The sequence below is a fragment of the Setaria viridis genome, chromosome 9 (assembly GCF_005286985.2).
Source record: "Setaria viridis chromosome 9, Setaria_viridis_v4.0, whole genome shotgun sequence".
NCBI classification, from domain to species: domain Eukaryota; kingdom Viridiplantae; phylum Streptophyta; class Magnoliopsida; order Poales; family Poaceae; genus Setaria; species Setaria viridis.
The window spans coordinates 17,025,887-17,047,125 of record NC_048271.2 but is presented as its reverse complement, the minus strand read 5'-3'; the positions used below and the strand labels follow the sequence as shown (position 1 = coordinate 17,047,125).

The 21,239-nt window shown below is 49.8% G+C and overlaps 2 protein-coding genes across 5 annotated transcripts; both read left to right on the top strand.

Moving 5' to 3' along the window:
• The first annotated feature begins 1,832 nt into the window (after positions 1 to 1,832).
• Positions 1,833 to 4,682, top strand: LOC117836141 (protein NRT1/ PTR FAMILY 5.3). The gene is made up of 3 exons (XM_034715517.2): positions 1,833 to 2,133; positions 2,250 to 2,467; positions 2,987 to 4,682. Exons 1-3 carry the CDS (start codon positions 2,001 to 2,003, stop codon positions 4,421 to 4,423), a joined length of 1,788 nt encoding a protein of 595 aa, XP_034571408.1. The 5' UTR covers positions 1,833 to 2,000; the 3' UTR covers positions 4,424 to 4,682.
• Positions 4,683 to 15,648: 10,966 nt separating this feature from the next.
• LOC117839010 (protein NRT1/ PTR FAMILY 5.2) lies at positions 15,649 to 19,950 on the top strand. Of its 4 annotated transcripts, none has more exons than XM_072290684.1 (4): positions 15,882 to 17,233; positions 17,336 to 17,599; positions 17,752 to 17,969; positions 18,371 to 19,950. In XM_072290684.1, exons 3-4 carry the CDS (start codon positions 17,772 to 17,774, stop codon positions 19,868 to 19,870), a joined length of 1,698 nt encoding a protein of 565 aa, XP_072146785.1. In that variant the 5' UTR covers positions 15,882 to 17,233; positions 17,336 to 17,599; positions 17,752 to 17,771; the 3' UTR covers positions 19,871 to 19,950. The 4 variants fall into 4 exon arrangements, with proteins under 4 accessions (XP_034575129.1, XP_034575131.1, XP_072146785.1 ...); XM_072290683.1 differs by having other exon boundaries at positions 17,328 to 17,599; XM_034719238.2 differs by lacking the exons at positions 15,882 to 17,233; positions 17,336 to 17,599 and adding an exon at positions 15,649 to 15,875.
• Positions 19,951 to 21,239: the final 1,289 nt, after the last annotated feature.

Below are 21,239 nucleotides of genomic sequence, written 5' to 3'. Positions count from 1 at the left end.
GGTGTGTCAATCAGGAGATACAGTTGGCTATCTTTTGTTGTGGCGACTTCGACCTCTTCTTTCAATTTGTTCTGCGACAAGATTCGGTTTCTTCAACCCTCTGTTTTGGTGATGATGGATTGCAAGACTCTGTTGCTTAGGGTGTTACCCTAGCCGATATTTTTAATAACATTTTTCATCAAAATTACAAAATGGCACGTCACATTTCAGAAATATCAAAATTGTACCTCAATCGTCTACCAGTAGACGAAATCCTAACCGAATAGATGAAAACAGCAGTTTTCATCCAACCGATAGACGAAACTCATTTTTTGTCGAGTCGATAGACGAAAATAGGCAGCCCGAACCAAGATGCTCCGGGGCCCATATTTCGTCGGCCCATTAGACGAAAATGGTCATTTCGTCGGACCGGTGGACGAAAACCGAAATTTCGTCCAATGGGTGGACGAAATCTTGGGCTATCCGTTCGAGCCGTGCGGTCTGGCTGCCGACGCGCTCTCTCTCTCTCTCCCATCTCCCTCTCTCGGTGCGGCGGCGGGTGTTGGGCGGCAGCCGAGGCGCGCGCGGACATGGGTGAGGGTGCGGCGGCTCGGAGCGTAGCATGGGGCTAGCGCGCGGCTGCCTGAGGCCGAGCCTCGTGCAGCGGCAGGCCTGGGCAGGGCGCGTCTGGCGGCGCGCGCGCGGGCAGGCTGCTGGCGGTGGCGCTGCGGCCGCGCGGCAGGCGACTGTGGGCGGCGGGCGGCGGGGCGGCCCAGTAGGGGGCAGTGAAGGATATTTTTTTTATTTTTTTTTATTTTGTAAACATTGCTCTAATGGATCCCTTTAGATCTGAAAGTCATTCATGATAAGATTAGATGAAATGGTAACCTGAATAAGTCTTGATCTGTTGCATAGTTGCATGTATATGTTTTCAGTTTTAGTTTAGGTCGTTGATGACGCCATGCGTACGGTGCAAATTCAGCATTTGTTTCCAACTGAAGTGGGGCATTCAAGCATGTGGTCCATTATTTTTTTTTAACATGGAACCATATTTCGTCAAGTGGGTGGACGAAATCTTGATTTCATAATGCAACTAGTTGGGTGATATAAATTTCGAGTTCTGGTTAGACGAAATTATAATATTTTCGTTCACCTGGTGGACGAAATTGATATTTCGTCTACTGGTTAGACAAAAATTCTAATTTCGTCCAACCATCAGTCGAAATCTATATTTCAAAAATATTCTGATATTGTTTCTTCGAAAATATTTAAATTACTTGTTTTGAAAATTTTATTTGAAGTCATGAACTATAGAAACAGTTTGATTTATCTCCTTCGCGTATAACGTGGCGCCAACGTCGGACAAAACAAAACTGCTATATGGCCTGCTTTGGAGTGGAAAAAATAACAAGTTTTGAAGGTGGTGGAGTGTAAACATTCTCTCTCTCTGTTTTTTTTAGGAGACAAGTTCCTCATTGTTGAGGGGGTCAAAAAAAGATTTATTTTTCCCTTTCTGAAACGTCGAACCCTCGAACAGGGCTTGGGCTGCGCCGCCGCGGTTTTGCTCCGATGGGCCCTGTGCATCCCAGTTTCGTATTTTCTGGACGGTCCATTCGGCCCAGATGAGCAAGGCATTGCGAAGGAGAATGACAAGCTCCCCGTCCGGGTTTCTCCTACAGTGCCCAGCGCGACGCTTACTCGGCCACCCTACGTTGTACTAGCACCTGCTACTAATCGTACACGTTGGATTCCTGCGGTGGAAGACTCAACGCTAGTGCACCGTGGTAAATGCTAGTGCAGATTTGCAGAGCGCAGTGAATGGCTTCAATGCAGACATGCAGGGGGAGCAGAGCGGTAGGAGGGCACGCGTCGCTACGGAATTTAATGCGCGCATCAGAAGCACTAGCCGCGAGCTGCTACATCCAGAGCGTAGCAGGACGGCCCAGGCTGCCAGGCAGCTCGCTCCTAGTCTCACTCTCACGTCAGACCTTGAGAGGCAGCTGCTGCTGCAGGCTGCAGCCATGGCGGAGAACGGCGGCGAGGGAGAGGGAGGGGAAGGCGGGGAGTACACCAAGGACGGCTCCGTCGACCTCCGCGGCAACCCCGTCCCCCGCTCCAAGCGCGGCGGCTGGCGCGCCTGCACCTTCATCGTCGGTACGCGCTCCACATTGCTCTTCATCGTCACCAGACTAAGTGCTGTCTCGTTTCCGGCCGGGATTTGCTTTGCTTTGCTTGGGACTGCCTGCCCATGGATCTGCGCGTGCACGCAGTGTACGAGCTGTTCGAGCGGATGGCCTACTACGGGGTGGCGTCGAACCTGGTGATGTACCTGACGGAGCGGCTGCACCAGGGCACCGTCGAGGCCGCCAACAACGTCACCAACTGGTCGGGCACCGTCTTCCTCACGCCGCTGCTCGGGGCCTTCCTCGCCGACGCCTACCTCGGACGCTACTGGACCTTCGTCGCCGGATCCGCCGTCTACCTAATGGTACGGACAATACGTTCCATGCACATTAATACCAGTAACATCCTAATTTCGAGTACTGTACGGTAGTAGAGTGCACAAGCGTGCTGTTAAATGAGATCTCGGAATGCCTCGTTAAATGAGCTCAATTCGACATTGAATAAGTTGTTCCAGTTAACGTAGAATGGAAATTGTTTGGAGTCTGATAAACTTTTTTTGAAGTGAAGATTAGTAGGAGGTATGATTCATGAGAGGCTTATCTATTCGACATTTAATATGAAAGTTTCTTCAGTTAACTTTAGAGAAGCACACATATTTCAGAGAGGTGGTGTTGTATCTTCGGACTCCGGGGCCGCAGTTGGGCCTAAACTGTTGGAACCACACAACTTTAGCTCATGTAAGTCTTGGTTGGAAGCCCAACTAAGACTTAGCTTCACGGAATCGTGTAGATCGTAGATCGTCCAATACAGCATCGAGGCCGGGCCGCGAAAACGCAACATGGATTCAGTTTCTGACGGCTCTGAATTACCGGAACAAATGCAGGGGATGCTGCTGCTGACGCTGGCGGTCTCCGTGCCGGCACTGAAGCCGCCGCCCTGCGACGGCGCCGGCGCCGGCGCCACCTGCCCGCGCGCCTCCGCGCTGCAGCTGGGCGTCTACTTCGGCGGGCTGTACACCATCGCGCTGGGCCACGGCGGCACGAAGCCCAACATCTCCACCATCGGCGCCGACCAGTTCGACGACTTCCACCCACCGGAGCGGCTGCGGAAGCTCTCCTTCTTCAACTGGTGGATGTTCACCGTCTTCACGGGCATCCTGTTCTCCACCACAGTGCTCGTCTACCTCCAGGACAGCGTCAGCTGGTCGTGGGGGTACGGCGTGCCCACGCTCGCGCTCGCGGCCTCCGTCGCCGTCTTCCTCGCCGGCACGCCGCTGTACCGCCACAAGCTGCCGCAGGGCAGCCCGATCACGAGGATGGGCAAGGTGGTCGCCGCGGCCGTGTGGAAATGCCGTGTCACGGTACCCAATGACCTCAGCGAGCTGCACGAGGCGGACCCCGAGTATTACACGGGCAAGAAGAGGTTCCGCGTGGACGCGACGAGCTCCATGAGGTTCCTGAACAGGGCGGCGGTCAAGACCGAGGACGCCCCCGGGTGGGCGCTGTGCACGGTGACGGAGGTGGAGGAGACGAAGCAGATCGGCAAGCTGGTGCCGCTGCTCGCCACCATGTTCGTGCCGTGCGCGCTGATGGCGCAGGTGGGCACGCTCTTCGTCCGGCAGGGCGTGACCCTGGACCGCCGCCTCGGGCGCGGCGCGTCGCCGTTCCAGGTGCCCCCCGCCAGCCTCGGCGCGTGCGTCACGCTGACCATGCTCGTCTGCGTGGCGGTCTACGACCGCGCCCTCGTTCCCTTCCTCCGGAGGCGCACCAAGAACCCGCGCGGGATCACGCTGCTGCAGCGCATCGGCGCCGGGCTTCTCCTCCAGGTCGCGACGATGGCGATCACGGCGGCGGTCGAGAACCGGAGGCTGGGCTTCGCGAGGAGCCACTCGGCGGCGCGTGGGGCGCCGCTGCCGCTGACCATCTTCGTGCTGCTGCCGCAGTTCGTGCTGATGGGCGCCGCGGACGCGTTCCTGGTGGTGGGCCAGATCGAGTTCTTCTACGACCAGGCCCCCGAGAGCATGAAGAGCCTCGGCACGGCCATGTCCCTGACGGCCTACGGCGTGGGCAGCATGCTGAGCAGCGCCGTGCTCTCGCTCGTGGAGCGGACCACGGCCGCCGGGAGGAGGGGCGGCGCGCCCTGGGTGGCCAACGACCTCAACGCGTCGCGCCTCGACTGCTACTACGCGTTCCTCGCCGTACTCGCCGCCGCGAACCTCGCCGCGTTCGTTGTGCTGAGCTGCAGGTACGAGTACAGGGCGGAGTCCACGGAGGCGATCGGCGTCACGGCGAGAGTGCAGTCGGAGCCGGCGGCGCCGTGACAAAGCAGGGGTTCGATGCTTTTCGGCTCGTGGGACTGCAAATTTAGACGATGGACGTGGTTGTGACTTGTGAGTTGTGACCATCGCGTTGACGACGAAAATTGACACTTCGTGAGTAAGATCATGTGTTGATTGAGCAACGTAGTAGTAGCCGAGTTAACAATCGTCTTGAGTACTTTAATTAGGCTGTTATTAGGAGGATAACCTATATATGTATTGCTTTGTCTGGTAGCTAATTCAGTTGTTAATTGGTTATTAATCATGGGCCATGCAACTGGTTTTGCGCGAGGGCGAGTCTGCGACAGTGCAAGGCCGTGTGCGCACTCAACTAGTCATCATTGTTCATCGAGAAAATCACGATGAGCATCTCCTTGGATAAGAGAATCTCGGAACGAAGACGACGGACGACGGGGCTTCTCGCATGCGCGCTGCCAATGGTCTGCCCAATGGCCACACAAGGCAACCGCCATCCGCGACGAGCAAAGCATGCGACCCGGGCTGGAGTGCTGGACTGTGAAGTCTGAACTCTGATGGCGTTGCGTATATACAACGCAGTAGCTTTCGCGTGCGAATTTGTCATTGCATCGTCTTGCTAGGCCCTCTTGTGCTATTCTATTTTTCTCTTAAACAGGAGCATATATACTCACCCCAGCAGCTGTTGGGATAATGAGAGCGCCTACTAATCGTGACATCGAGGGCTAGGCACGCACCTGCTGCTTGTTTTCTTTTTTTCAAACAAGTTGCTCGATGCGCGCGTTGCATGTTGCGGACTTGCGGTGTGGCATCGTGGACCGACCGGTGGTGGTGTGGGCCCGGCCGTGAATATTGGTTTCTCCCCTCCAATTCGGTCCATTATTCCCATGCGCGCGAAACGTGGGTTCTATTCTGAGGACCAGCGACGGGGGACGCAGACGCACGTCAGCGTCACTCTCGCGTTTGACTTGCGGCGCCTAGCTTGGTTGGGTTGTTGATGTAGCTAAAACGGCTCTCCGGCGGCTAATCTGGTGGAGCGATTTTTTCTCTCTAACTTATCTGGTTGGTTTGGCAAAACAGCTCTTTCATGTAGTTTAAAATGATAGATAAGACAAAATACCAATAATACCCTTCCTTTTCTTTTCTTTTCTTCTATTTATTTTCCTTCTTCCTTTTCTCTTTCCTTCCCAATTTTTCCCTTCATTTCTCTCTCCCCCATTATAATTCAATATATAATGTGATTTTATATAGCATGAAAAGGAATATTAATGAATAGAATTATAGATATTTTTTAATTGTTATTGCACCCTTTTCTTTTTTTTCTTTTCAACATATTCTTTTACTCGATCTTATCCTCCATGTATGGTCAACGCTGCTCATTCCTACTTGTTCTTTCTCCTTATCCACTTAGATCTCGTGACGCCTTCAGCGGCACCTCGGCGGCATGCTCCTTGCCGCTCGCTGCAGCACCCCGCTCTAGCCTCACCGCTCCCCTGAGGCGCTCGCAGCCCGCACCCATTTCCAGCCGCCGGCGAGTCTAAAGGCATGCTCCTGCGCGCGGATGTCGACGGGGATCCGCTCCTCAGCGATGCGTGTGGCGCACCTCCTCTGGCGAGATGGCGTCCATGGTGACCCCGCTGCGCAACGTCTACACCGTCCAATGGAGAAGGTACAGGGTTGCAGGGCAGTTGTGTACCATTGCGTGTGGGGATGGAAAGGAGCCGTGGGGAGCCGGTATTTTAGACTCAAGCTCCATTGGAATGCATGTCTCAACAGCAGGTTTTCCAGGGCTTCTGATGGCTCGGGCCGTGAAGCCGTTTTTCACAGCTCCTAACGAAGCTGGTGGAGAAGCCACCAAGAGGACCTAAGTTCACTTGGCAGTACCGTACAAAAGGGTGAACCTCCGAGAGTGGCAGCCAATACCTAGGGGGCACTATTCATTACTCCCACTACGTAGTCAAAGTCGACTAGTCAAGTCAAACTAGTGTCTCGCCTGCCTGATCCGTTGACGTGCACGGGCATGCTGCTTGCTGCGCATGCATGGGCGGGGCGCATGGCCCGTGCGCGCATGCATTGCATATCTGATCCAGCGCGTGCAGAAGCATGCATGAGCATGATGGTCTACGGGACTACGGCCTACAGGTACTGAGGTACGTACGCTCTGGGTAAATATGTAACCTAACCTAGTAGCGCCTGTCGGCTTCCCAACAAGTTGCCGGTAGTAGATAGCCCAAGGCTTTGGGAGCCATGAAGAATGGAATCATCAACGCTCTGCATTGCTTCCACACGGTGGACTTTCCGGTCGGGCTAAAGCCCGTGGTAGGATGACACGTCATATCGATAGATCATGCATCCATCTAGAAACGGGAAGGATCAGCAGAATAGCTGGAGGCAAAGTTACCCCGGGAGGCGAAGTCGTAAGTGTTGGTCATCGGTAGGGACAAGGTGTCCTTGTCGTCCAATCCTTTCCCTAATGGTACTATACTGCCGCAGTCGCCAGTGACTTGTTGCTCCGCGATCTGCTAGTAAAAGTGAATGGTAACTAAAATTCAACCTCATACACGCAAGCTAGTAGTAAGACGTACGCATGCATCTTGGAAGAGTCAGGGATTGAAAATACTCCTAGGTTTGGAGGCACATGTTCGTTTCATCTTGGAGAAGGATTATTCAGAGCGGGTGTATGCAAGCAACAACTGAGCACACAAACAATGGATGCCCTCGGGATCATCCAAATCCATGCATGTATCCAGCTAGGAAACCCCAATCAGACCAATAATTGAAAAAGGGTACTGATTGCTCCTGAATATATATGTATATATAGTGATAAGCCCAACTACATACTTAATATGATTGCATTGCTAGCTTGATTCTACTCCTAGTTATTGATCTATATCACTCTGGCACAAAACCTTGTAATAAAGATACACATAACAGATACGATTATGTGTAGCTATCGTGGCTGGGGAGTCCATGGGTTCATCCAAAAGGGTCACTGTCACTCATCAAGTTAATTCAATCTGTGTGAAGCAATATATCTTTGACTAATTTATAGTGAGCTTATTATCCCTATTTCTACTTCCCCGTTCTCACTTCTCGTGTACTGGTACTAGTACTACCAGTACTGCTGACGTAACGTTGTACACCTACTAAACTTTGACCACTACTTAGCACAAGAAATGTATGCACAAACTAATGTAGCAAATTTACTTGATGCATGGATCAATCGGAACATGAAAAATAGATGTGCTGATCGAGGCAGTGGTGATCAAGGTTTTAAACTGTTGGTTGAACGCAATCAATCGGAATATGACATAACGTTGTACTACTGTTTTTGGTTTTGGCAATGACGACAATATATATTTGCCCCAGATACGATGATGACGCCGTCGATCGTACACACCTCGTTTGGCCAATAATGGCATGTGAGCTTAAGATATGGATCGATAACATTTCTCGCTTGGCGCTTCCTAGCTATGGCTCGAGATCGACGTGATGTGGACAAGGTTTATTTGGAGACAACGATTAATCTTACTATTACTAATTGGAGGGCTTCTTTTGAAGCTTCCAGATGAAGCCACCCAAGATTCTAGATGGACACTCTATAAATTCTAGAAATTAAAAAAAAAGCAAAACATTTGGCCTCAATCGATAGACTCAAATCATTATAGCCATTAGATCTATTATGTTTTCTAAAAAAATACCCACCATGCCATTATAAAAATAGCCTAAAATAATCCCCTAAATTTATATCTAAATTACACGCATCTGCCATTATATAAAATAAACTAAAGTAACCCCTTAATCTTCATCAAAATTACCCACTCATGCCATTATAAAAATAATTTAAAACAACCCCCTAAATTTGCAACTAAATTGCCTACAACTAATACTTAAAAAATAACTTAAATTAACCTCTTAAATTTGCATCTATTATTACCCACATATGCCATTATTAAAATAACATGAGGTAACCCTAAATTTTAATCTAAATCACCTTAATTCAAAATATACACCAATATATGATTCTAAATCATCTACTTCTTACACTATTGGCGCATGATGTGTGTCGCCATTTATAAAGATATAGATAAAGTGATGAGAATATAAATTTCTATATTAAAATTATAGCTCAAACTTAGGGTCTATTAAACAAATTCAAGTGTATACCTGCGATGCAAAGTGAAAACTTAAATATTATAAATGTGGATGAAAATATTATAGAGTAATTACTAACTAAAATCGATCAATTGGATGAAGATAATAAGTATATATCTATATAAGTATCAATTGGATGAAGATAATAAGTATATATCTATATAAGTATTGTGTTTTAATATTTTAACAAATGAGAGGTAGCACAAGGTAATAGTTTTATAGCTATGTAGCCTCATTTTTTCCATTGGAGACTCTGTATTAGTTCCCACGAGACACACTAGAAAAAAAACAAATCCTAAAAATTCTCACAAAAATCAGAAACATCAAACATCAATCTTGCAAACTCTAATAATCATAGTCACTGGTCTATTATATTTTCTAAAAAGTTACGCACCACTATCATTATAAAAATATTCTAAAATAAACCCTAAACCTATATTAAAAACTGAACTCTACAATTATAAAAAATAATCTAAAGTAACCCCATAATCTTTATCCAATTTACTCATGCGTATGATCATAAAGCATAACTTAAAATGTCATTCTAAATTTGTATCTAAGTTACTCACATATGACGTTATTGAAAATAACATAAAGTAAACGCTTAAATCTTAATCTAATTATCTTCATGTGCCATAAATAAATGTCCAAAAGTAAACTAATATATGATTCTAAATTACCTATTTATATTATTATTAATATAGAAATACTAAGTTAAGGTACATGCACATGATGAGTGTCACCACGTAGACCATTTATACATATACATGAGGAAGTGATGAAAAATATTGATTTTTATGCTAAGCACAATGTATGAAGGTGCGATACAAAATGAAAAAAGGTGTGAATATGTATGAAAAAGTGCATAGAGTAATTATTAATTAAAATTAATCATAACTGGACAAAGATAAGTACACATCTATATGTTGAAGTATTGAAAATGAGATAGTAGTAGGTAAATAATTTTGATTATTAGTTAGGATTCTAATTTCTAAATAATTTTAAATTATGATAATTTTTAAAAACATTAGCCATGCAGAAGCACGGGTTGATGAATTAGTACATTAAATCAGCCGCAACAGTTGAAAAAGCGCGCAAATATTTTAGAGGAAGTTTGGGCTGCGCCAGAGACTAACTGCTAGCCAAGACAAAACGAAACGGGCCAAGGAGCATACGCACGCGTGGCATACGTGAGCGTGATCCACCTTTATTTGATAATAATCAACCATCAAATTGAAGTGTTCATTTCATTCTGAACCGGTGCACTCTGTGAGGTACTAGCCGCCGTAGATTAGTAGTACTCCAGCCTCCAAAGTCCGCTAATTTCGTACCAATTTGTTTCCTCGTAAGGAATTGGTACTCGTCGCTTAAAAGGGATAAGGGTGAATTAGGCAAATTTAAAATCCTTAGCCTATAGCTTCTACTACTTGCATCAAAATATAGACTAGATCATGCTATCTAGATGTGCAACTAAAGATGATCTAGTGAAACTTCCCACCCACAAAGAGTTTTGCAACCTAGAGCCAATCCTAATAAGATACTACTCTAGAAAGTAAAGGCACTCAAGTTGCATGTATGAAATGTGGAAACGTAAAGGATTGGGTTAGGAAGGATGCAAACTCGGCACGACGATTTTATCCCGTGGTATTGGTAGGCAAATGCCACCCCTAGTCCATGTTGGAGCTTCACCAAGGATATGCTCCCTATCACCAAGTCTCTCTCGGTCAAGGTATTGGACTCCCCACAAAGGCTCTCGCCAAGCCGGATGAGAAGCTTGCCACTAAGGCAAGGCTCACCACTCCCTCTCTTCCGGTCATCTTGACGCCGTCTCCACTACGTAGTTTCTCCACAAAGGAAGGGGTTTCCTCGTCCCCTATACATGGTCATCGTCGTCGCTCCGCATCAAGACGGAGGGTCGAAGACTTGCCGGCAAGCCACCAAAGCTCCAAGACGCCAGCACACCAAGATTACAATGGTGGTTCACTCCTTGAACCAATCACAAGGTAGCAAGACCTTTACTCACTCTCTCTGGGCCTATCCTAGCACTAATCTCTAAGCTTGTGCTAATTGCCTTTTGATGATGACTTTAGCACTTTGGTGACATGGATGTGTTCTTAATAAGTCTTGATCTCCAATGGATGTGTGGATACTCCAGCAACTCCAAATGGATGAGTAGAGGGGGTATAAATAGCCTATGGACCTCAGAGAGCCATTACTCCAACGGCTAGTAAAATCTGTAGGCGCTAGAATATCCGGCACTGTATCGGAATATCCGGTGGTCATATTTCTGGTATTGCCGGAATGTCTGGCACTGCACCGGAATATCCGATGGTCATAATTCTAGCAGCGTCGGACGTTCCAGTGCACACCTTTTTCCAACTAGCCGTTGGCTTCCCTCACACCAAAATGCTTCGATGCATTCATCCGATGGTCCATCGGACCTTCCGGTACTGGTATGTCGTCTTTCAAAACCTCTCTGGACGATTTGAAAGAAAATATGCTTAGTCCGACGCTATCATCACATATTCCGGCACCCCATGGAATATTCCGGTGGTCCCCTTCCTGAGTACTTGTTCAAACCTAAAAATTATACCGTTGGATATTCCGGTGGGTACTTGGACATTCGTGTAATCTATTTTGGACATAACTTTCTACACCGGAATTCAATTTTGATGATTTTGGACTCTATGGAAAGCTTGTGAAGTATTATACATGATTCTACAGAAATCCAAGCCATTTGATCCACCCAAAAATAATTATTCATAGGATAAGTCTAGTTCATTCCTCTCGCTATCCCGTCTTCAATGGCTTTATTTATGTTGCATCTTTGGAACCTATGAAATCCTACAAAGTGCTCATTCTTGATACACATGTTAGTCCCAATGATTATGTTGTCATTCAATCACCAAAATTACAAACTATGGTCTAATGGGACCACGTTGCTTACATTTCCACACTAGGTCTCTAATGGCTACTACTCCTAGACTCGAGACGCAGGAGATGTATACTGCGAAGACGAGGATTATTGGCGAGCTGGGGGAGCAGGTCAATGCATCAAACCAGCCGCGACAACGCAAGGTACAAGTCGCAACTGCTACTCCAACTTGCATGGTTTTACGTTGAAAAGCCACGAGTGCTTTTTAGCGGCAGCTCTGGACTGCGCCGGCAGCAGACAGGTGCTTTGATGTGCCGAGATCAAACAGAATACTAGCAGAGGTTATACTGGAGTCGTCATTCCCACTACGTACTTTGGCAATTGGCATGCATCCTAGCTAGCTCCCATGTCAATTCAACCACTGTATTTAAATGTCGGAAACTATCAGTATTGCCTCTCCCTTGTCCTGGAAGCTTTGGACGCATGCACGGATATCCTCATATCATATCCAACTGCTAGCATATGTCCAACATGCCGTCGCCCGCCCGTGACAGCGGCACGAAGCACCGGGGAAGTCTTGGCAGCAGGAGCTTGAATATCCTATGGTTTCTTTAATTGCGGGTTGGGGTCAGATTCTTCGTCGTCTGCATCTCCCCCGGCCGAGGGCGCGGGGAATCTCCCGGTCAAGCTCGTGCGTCGACAAGTTGTCGTCGTCCCGGCGAGCACATCCGCGTTACTCAATGTATTGCAACTTGCAACCTGCAACCTGCAAAGCATGGGCAGGCGTAAGGCACAGTTGAATACGAGTAGTTGATTGACTGGCTGATTGAAGCTGAAAGATATCCGACCATCAGTTCATCGGCTCGTGCGGCTGCGGCGTCGTCGTCGGCGAGGCTGGCTTGCGCGTGCGGCGTGCCGGCGTGCGTGGGGACCCGCTGCGCGCAACCGGGCGTGAATCTGATCCGGCGAGGAATGGGATCATCCAGCCGGTGCATGTCACGCGAGCGGGCGAGCGAGACGTTCGTGGATTCGAGCGTGGTCCTGGCGCGAGCTGGCACGTTGCGTTCGTGAGGCGACCTCGGGGAGTTGGGGTCGTCGATCGGGCGCGGGCGAGCCGATTCGATCTAGAAGGCAACGTTTGAACGAGAAGGACAGTCAGTGCTGCTGCCTGCTTTGACAGTACTACTTTGCTGCTCGTGTAAAAAGTGCTTGCTGCCAAGTCCAGATCACCGAAGGCCAAAGGGACCGGAACGGAGCCGATTTTGATGGCACACCACATGTGCAGGACGGACTTTTTTTCGCATCCTGCTAGTCCACCTGTCACAGACAGGTACCGCTGAAGCTTTGGCAAAGCAAAGTCGTGGCCATAGATTCGTCGATACGACGGTTCGCAAGTGTAGGTGTGCAGCAAATCCGGTTTTACAAAGCTAGGGGTCGTGAGTTGTGACGTTGACATGAACATGCCCAGATCAAGGTGCTTAAACGCCGCCAACTGAGTTGTTTATTGTGGAGATACCCGACGGAGTTTAAGTTCTCGAATTGGAACGGACACTCGTATCTTTTTGGATTTGATTTAGAAGATTTTTTTAGTGGTAACTGACGTGCTCATCGGCCGTGAAACTTCCTTCGATGATTTCATCAATCTTAAGATCTACCAGCTCATTCTCTTGGATGTGCTTGTATAAGATTACATATGTGTATTTATAAGCACTGGCGGAGCTTCTCAAAGATCAATAGGGGTCATGGTCCTCCTAACCTTATGCAACATACGTTAGTCCATATCTTTTGGTTTGATAAAAATAGGGGTTATAGCTTTGTTCGTAATTCCAGCAATTCTCTAAATAGCCTCCTACTCCAAGTTTAAAGGGTCAAGTAAAAAAACGCACTCCAGCAGGCCTTCTACTTGGCTCCCTATTTTGAGGAGGCCTCCATATTCCCCCCTCCACCCTCCATTCCTGGAGGGTCTCTAGTAGCCCTCTATCTATTGATGCTATTGCTGGACTGGAGATATTTTTATGGTCCTTAAAAAATAGAGAAAATCCCATTTGACCTTTAGGGGTTTTGATTTGAGGACTATTACTGGAGTTGCTACTGAGTTTTGGAGCGAGCTACATCACTGTTTATCCGTGTATATGAGGTGTTCCATTTGTACTTATTGTTTCAAGGAAAAAAACTGTAGCCCAGCGGTCCTTATTCCTTAATGAGATTCTCGTTGGTTGCGAAGTTCCACCACTTTTAGTGACCTAAATGGCGATCCTTTTGCCGGACGAGCGAGGACGGTCGCCGCAAAGCACTAGGAAATTGTTTCTCGAAGGGGCTTGGACGTCCTCTGAGGCTCTGATCTCTTGGTCAAGCTCGGGCATTGACAAGTCTTCGGCTAGCTCAGCCACCAATCGGAGGGCTTGCTTGGAAATACAGCTAACTCATGAGCCTATATCGGTGGACTTTGTACGGTAGATTTGGACTTTTGAAGTAGAAGGTCCTGCTGCTAGCTCCTCCTACTGCTACCGGATAAAGCGACACGAAAAAAATCGCCAAAAAGGATTCTCAGTCGACGCGCCGAGACGGCGTTGATTTGTCGAGTTCCCTTGCCGAACCTCGCTCGGCCCCGTTTTTCCCTTGAGAAGACTATGCGACAGCGCTGCCATGCCCCTTTCGCGACAGCATCGAGCCATCCACACGACACGCCCCCTCGCCGTCGCCGTTGGCTTCCCACGGGAGCACGCGCCTTTTACTTTGCAGGGCAGGCCAACGAGCGCGCGCCGCCTCAACCCGCCGCGCGCCCCGGTCGAGGTCGACGTGCACACGAGCGCGCGCCTGCGCCTGCCGCCTGCGCAGCGCAGCGCAGCGCGCGTGGCCCGGGAGGCTCGGGCGGCGCGCATGCGCCGACGCGCTCGCTCGGGCGCCGTCGCGCAACGAACTCTGCCGGCCCGTGACGCCGAGGGGGAGGACGGAGGACCCCCGTGACCGTGAGGCCGACCGGCCGGGAGATCAGGTCGCACACCCGCTGCCACGCAAGACGAACGAGACGTGGCCTGGTCCTAGCTAGTGTGGCTTCTTTGCTCGATCGGTACCGCCACTGGAGCAAAGGATGACAGTGTCCTGACAACCTTTGCTCGCATGGAGTAGTTCTCTCGGGCGACCTCTTTTCAAGCACGCACGGAGCACGGCCCTAAGCTAGAGTTTATTTTTTTCCCCCCTCCATGAATCGATAAGATTTCCGTCACTTTTAGGGGGTGATTGATAGCTTGAATACCGTGATCTGACACACCATCCTGCTCTGTGCCGTGTATGTTGACCTTGATTGGTTGCTACACCCGCATGCTTCTGTTGTATCGTCTCGTTCATATTCTTTTTGAGCACTGCATGATATAAGACGAAAAGAAGTTTATAGAGTTACATGATAGTGATTACATTTATATTATTAGGCTCATACTTAGAAAAATAAAAGTGACGTTAAGATTCCCTCCTCCATCCTGCACCGCATGCTAGGCAAGATTTGGTCTTCCCTCGCGAGTTAGGTTGAACTGATATGGGCAAGATCATGGGCTCCACTTGCAGCCACACAAAGCAGCCCATCGCACAGTCAACCAATTAACAACTCTCTCCATCCTAGTTTAGGTCATTTGAAAACCAATCAAACCTGCCTGTATGCTTCTATACTGACCACCCTGAATCTGAATCTTCTCACCGTCCTAGTCCGCTCCTTAAACCAATCACACCTTTAGTGGCTGTGTAAACGGCTGCTGCAGTTCGGTAACTAGGGATGTTGTAGACGAATGGGGGAACATAATGTTGCAACTCCCATGTTAATGTCAGTGTGTTACCGACACTATTTCTCGATGTTTCCTGATGTGTTAATTTCTAACATTGCCCATCAGCTCTGCGTTTCAATAAAATCATTCAGGCATCTTGCCTGTCATTGTTTCTTCAAAAAATTTCCATCGCGTGAAAAATGGTTGAATTTCATACACTTGGAGTATTGACTCCCTAACTCTTTTTTTTTTACTTAGATTTCGACGATTCTATTACGAGATCCGTGCACCACAAGTTTATTATTTACCCAAACTATTTGCTGGCTTCCAAACCTTTTTGTGTCTGGTTCTGTGTGGCGCCCAGAGACGGGTCCAAACGACTCGCCTCGCAGCAAGTCTAGTCCACTCAGGCCTCACCATTTGTTGACCGCTGGAGCACCGGGCCTATAAATGGATGAGCGGCTGCCAGAGCTCACACACACAGGTAGCGGCCCGCGGAGCTAGAACCGTAGTGCCTGTCATACCCATCCCTCTCGCTCGGGGAGCTCTCGGCCAGCTCCAGCCATGGCGGAGAGGCTGGAGGCGGCGCCGGCCTCCGGCGACGAGTACACGCAGGACGGCACGGTGGACCTCCACGGCAACCCGGTGCTCCGGGCCAAGCGCGGAGGGTGGAAAGCCTGCGGCTTCGTCGTAGGTACGGTCCAGCAGCCATCCTCAATCTTCATGCCATGGTTTTTTGACCTCCTGTAGAGTTACAGTTGTTCGAAACTTTCTGACACGCTTGTTTGTACTCGGGTTCGCACATGTCAATTTGATGTGTGAAATTTGTATCGTCGGGTTACGCCGGTAAACTTAGCTTCGCAAAACGAAATAAAGGAACTAAAAGTTATAGTGGAGTAAACAGACTGTTTTTTCCTCTAAAAAACAAGCTTGGCTAAACAGGCTAATGTTAAGTCCTACTAGCACAACTGTGCAAGATTGGAGTTTTGCTCTGGTGGTCACATGCACATCACACAAAGTTATGGTCCGGACGCAGGATCGATGGTAGGCAGGCTGTAGCAGCGCGCTGAGCCAACCATGCTGCTACGGGGGAAACCGTTCTCGCCAGAGCAGCCCGGATTCCTCCCCCCTAGGCCCTAGCTGCCATCGGAGCAGTGCTTGCATCTAGCTCGCTCTCGCCGCATTCCCTGCTGGACCAATTGCTCTCCGGCCACCGCCGCAGCCGTCTCTTTGCTTCACGGATGAGAGATTTCGATACTTGGATCCCAATTTGCATGTCTTGTTGTAACTGGAAGGTCACTCTGAGTCATTGACATGTTAGTCAGGGTGTCAAATTCTAAAAGACTTGCGAATTAGGACCCAAATAATGAAATTTCTCCATGCGGACACGCCATGCGGACACACGAGAGCATGGGAGTTTGCCCATCCACCATTTTTCAGCAGAGCATGAAAGTTTCTCCGTGCTGAGCCAGAGTACATCGGCAGTATGGCTCAGCGTAGTCAGCGAGGACGATGTACAGTATATCGTATACTAGGAAATTTCAGATAGTTCAGGCCCACTGAATTTATAGTAGGTAGATCAAGATGCATGGCGGAGCATGTACGAGGCAGTAGGTCGCGGGAGATTGAAGGAGCTCAACACAAGTCCACGGTGCAAGCCCTACCGTTTCAATACAAGGATTTTTTTTTCAGCGTTTTCCCCTTTAAGAAAGAGTAAGTGAATAAGAACGTTGCTCAGTTCTCGCTGATCGAGGACTGAGCCAAGAGATTCTCAAAGTGTATTTTAGCAGCCTGTCCCCAATAATTTTTGTCGACACGTGAGCACAAAATAATGCCTCTTTCTTTGGAGCACCCTGCTGAGGAAAAGCGCAGTGTAACTGCTGGGGAATTGGGGGAGATGCTTGTCCTGTCCGCAAGCGTTTGGAGTTAGCCTTGTACCAAGCGAGGGTTAGTGGACCCGCTGGCCGCTGCTGATTGATCTGTTTGGAACGAGGCATGCCTAGCTTCTCCATCAGACTTGGACTTGGCGTCGTGCTCCCCATGACAACCAAGGCACGTTCTATTCTGTTTGTCCATCTCCAATCATTTCAGCCATACGCATCCTGTGCCCTCTGTCATAGCTTGATTTTTATATCTGGGCAAAAAGGGTTGTAGGTTGATATTTGAGACCAACACGACATCGTCTCTCCAACTGGGAGGCCACCAACTTGCTCAGAGATTTTTGCCGTCGAATTTCATCCTTCTCAAACAAGGACTTGTTCAGAGATTCCCGTATGAATGCCCTTGCGGTTTCGTGTGATGGCTATGGTTTGGTAAGAAACGCTAAGCTCATGAAGGGAAGTCATCTGGTTCCGATCTGGAAAAGAGGTCGGCGAGGCTAGCGGGGTTCCAAGCTACGGGAAGAAAGAGCAGTTTGCGGTATGATTTGCAGGCCATCGCTTTCGAATCCGAAAGACCTATCGGAAATGCTAAGCTAACAATTCGCTAACAATTTATCAAAGACCCGACCAATGCATTTGTTGAGACGGACCCTGAATTTCTCCTTCTTTTCGCATTGCTCACGCGCGCAGTGTACGAGGTGTTCGAGCGGATGGCGTTCTACGGCATCTCGTCGAACCTGGTGCTGTACCTGACGACGAAGCTGCACCAGGGCGTGGTGCCGTCGGCGAACAACGTCACCAACTGGGTCGGAACCATCTGGATGACGCCGGTCATCGGAGCCTACGTCGCCGACGCGCACCTCGGCCGCTACCGCACCTTCATGGGCGCCTCCGTCATCTACCTCATCGTAAGTCGCCGGCCGTCCCGCCCCGTCCGCCTCCGCCGTGTTTATTTTGCCTGCAACCCTGCAGATTTTCCCGTTTCCTCTGTTGCTTTCTCTTGGCTTCTTTCTTGGATGGTGCTTTCTTGTGTTGTGGTAGCTGTTGTTGTCAGCGTGCTTCTCGTGATTATAATGAGAAAAAGGTGTGCTTGTCGTAACTCTGGAGGAGTCTAATGACTAACCAAGGGATCGTGATGTTAAGTGTGGTGTTTGAGTTTTTTTTTCCGGGAAAATATGTAAATGGACCGACTACGGCACAAAGCCCACGACGACGATTTCCACATGGCCGTGAATCTTGTGACGAACGGAATTGGAGCCCATGACGACAGTGCTTTTCATGTGTGCTGACCCGTGTGCCCATTGCGCAGGGCATGATCCTGCTGACGCTGGCGGTGTCGCTGCCGGCGCTGCGGCCGCCCAAGTGCGGCGACGGCACGGCGGACCCAAACTGCACGCACCAGGCGACGAGCGCGCAGCTGGGCGTCTTCTTCCTGGGCCTGTACATCCTCGCCGTGGGCACGGGTGGCACCAAGCCCAACATCTCCACCATCGGCGCCGACCAGTTCGACGACAACCACCCGCGGGAGCGCCGCCACAAGCTCTCCTTCTTCAACTGGTGGATGTTCAGCATCTTCTTCGGCACGCTCTTCGCCAACACCGTCCTCGTCTACATCCAGGACAACGTCGGCTGGACCGTGGGCTACGCGCTCCCCACGCTGGGCCTCGCCGTCTCCATTGTCATCTTCACCGCCGGCACGCCCTTCTACCGCCACAAGCCCACCTCCGATAGCCCCTTCGCCAAGATGGCCAGGGTCATCGTGGCGGCGGCCAGGAAGTGGGCCGTGGCCGCGCCCGTGGACCCGCGCGACCTGCACGAGCTCGATGAGGAGCACTACGCCAAGAAGAACGCCGCCCGGCTCCCGCACACGCCCAACCTGGCGGTGCTGAGCAAGGCGGCGGTGAAGACGGCCGGCGCGCCGGCGGCGGCGTCGCGGTGGTCGCTGAGCACGGTGACGCAGGTGGAGGAGACGAAGCAGATGCTCAAGATGCTCCCCGTGCTGGCCATCACGTTCGTGCCCAGCGCGATGATGGCGCAGATCAACACCCTGTTCGTGAAGCAGGGCACGACGCTGGAGCGGCACATCGGCCCGCACTTCGAGATCCCGCCGGCGAGCCTCCAGGGGTTCGTGACCATCTCCATGCTGGTGTCCGTGGTGCTCTACGACCGTGTGTTCATGCCCTTGGCGCGGCGGGCGACGGGGAACCCGCGCGGCATCTCGCTGCTCCAGCGCATGGGCGTCGGGCTCGTCATCCACATCGCCATCATGGGCATCGCGTCCGTGACGGAGCGGCACCGCCTGGCGGTGGCGCACGAGCACGGCATCTTCACCAGCAAGGACACGACGATCCCGCTCACCATCTTCGTGCTGCTCCCGCAGTTCGCGCTGATGGGCGTGGCCGACGCGTTCCTGGAGGTGGCCAAGATCGAGTTCTTCTATGACCAGGCGCCCGAGGGGATGAAGAGCCTGGGCACCTCGTACGCCATGACCAGCCTCGGCGTGGGGAACTTCCTCAGCAGCGCGCTGCTCTCGACGGTGTCGCACGTCACGCGGCGGGGCGGCCGGGCAGGGTGGATCCTCAACAACCTCAACGCCTCGCGTCTGGACAAGTACTACGCCTTCTTCGCCGTGCTAAACTGCGCCAACCTCCTCGTCTTCTTCGTCGTGTGCCGGCTCTACGTGTACAACGCCGAGATCTCCCGCGTCGTCGACGTCGGCAGCGGCGGCGGCGTAGCCAGCAGCGGGGAGAAGAAGCGGGAGGTCGCGATGCAGCCAGCGAGCGTGGGCGCCGTGGAGATCACCCTGTAGCCTGTAGGGAGTGTTCCAGCAGAAATGTAGTTTCCAACCCCCCGTACGTGACATATGGAATGGATGTGATGGCTGACGAACGTGAACTTTGGCGACGGTGCCACATCGGGCGAACTGACCGCGTGGGGAGTGGGGTGGCACGTTCTGCTTCCGCTGAAAGGCCATGGCGAGAAACCGCGATGGGCAAAGCAGCTAGCAGGGTGAATTTGTCATCTGACTTGTCACATGTGGGCTCGACGGTACCAAGTCACCGACGTGTGCCTCCTGATTGCGAAGGATCCGAAGGCCCGACCCAAAATACTTTGGCCCAAAATTTGTTTCTTGATGAGAGCTTCGGCCCAAATTGGAAGCCAGCTAAAGGAAGCCCGATATAATAACAAGGAAAAGTGTCCACTTTTTTTTTCTCGAGTGAGGATAAACACAGTCTCTGCATGCACCTCAGACAGAATCATGGCTTCCTTTAGATGATTTTTGATCAGCTTAAATTCAGGGTTGTTGAAGTGAGTATAAATGAACTTTCATCAGCTTAGATTTTTCTTTTTTTGCAATTAGTTCGTGCATGCACCTCAGTACAGAATCAAGGCTCGAGGTCCCAACTTTGAATTCTAGATCCTATTTCAAATTCGCATTTTTCTAGCAAATTAGGCTTTTGGATGTAACTGCCTGGTGCAATATAGCTCAATATTTGGAAAACCCGGATAGAGCCAACTTGCACAGCGGAGATTGTATTGTTCATCTAACTTATATGTAAACTTCAAACTTATTTTTATTTTAATGTGCTCTTGATAGACCTGAGCAAAACTCAGGTTGGGCTACATCATTTTCTCGTTTTTTTTTTCACTTTACCCTTTTCTATTCTTGATGACATTTCTCATCCAAACATTATTTGAATTGCAACTTTGATCTCTTAAATAGATGTATTGCCTTTACTTTTTTAGCAAGTGTAGAAACTGGTAATGGAGAAGCATATAGCAATTTCTTTCATAATGAGAGTGGCGGATGATTATAGGTAGTGATAAAAGGCATTTTGGTTAAATGTTTTTGTTATGATAATCAACTGAACATGGGCCTCCGGTGAACGGTGCCCTTTTTTTTATAGGTAGTAATAATAACTGTTCAGTTTCCGGCAAAAGCACGGTGGTCCAAACTCCAAACAGTAGCTCTAGAAGTCAACAACAACAAGTGCCCGGGGGGCTCACATGTCAGCTCGTAGAGCAAGCATTGTTGTAGCTTTAGGGTGTTCGGATCTTTAGTTCGGATTAAAATTCATGTCATATTGAATATTCAGAGGCTAATTAGGAGGACTAAATATGAACTAATTATAAAACTAATTACACAGACGGAGACTAATTCGCGAGACGAATCTATT

Bases quoted from the DNA above. Each gene is read 5' to 3' on its own strand.
- LOC117839010 (XM_034719238.2), top strand. From the start codon at position 15,746: ATGGCGGAGAGGCTGGAGGCGGCGCCGGCCTCCGGCGACGAGTACACG. The intron at 15,876-17,751 runs GTACGGTCCAGC...TCACGCGCGCAG, and splicing joins AGCCTGCGGCTTCGTCGTAG to TGTACGAGGTGTTCGAGCGG. The intron at 17,970-18,370 runs GTAAGTCGCCGG...CCCATTGCGCAG, and splicing joins CCTCCGTCATCTACCTCATC to GGCATGATCCTGCTGACGCT.
- LOC117836141 (XM_034715517.2), top strand. From the start codon at position 2,001: ATGGCGGAGAACGGCGGCGAGGGAGAGGGAGGGGAAGGCGGGGAGTAC. The intron at 2,134-2,249 runs GTACGCGCTCCA...GCGTGCACGCAG, and splicing joins CGCCTGCACCTTCATCGTCG to TGTACGAGCTGTTCGAGCGG. The intron at 2,468-2,986 runs GTACGGACAATA...GAACAAATGCAG, and splicing joins GATCCGCCGTCTACCTAATG to GGGATGCTGCTGCTGACGCT.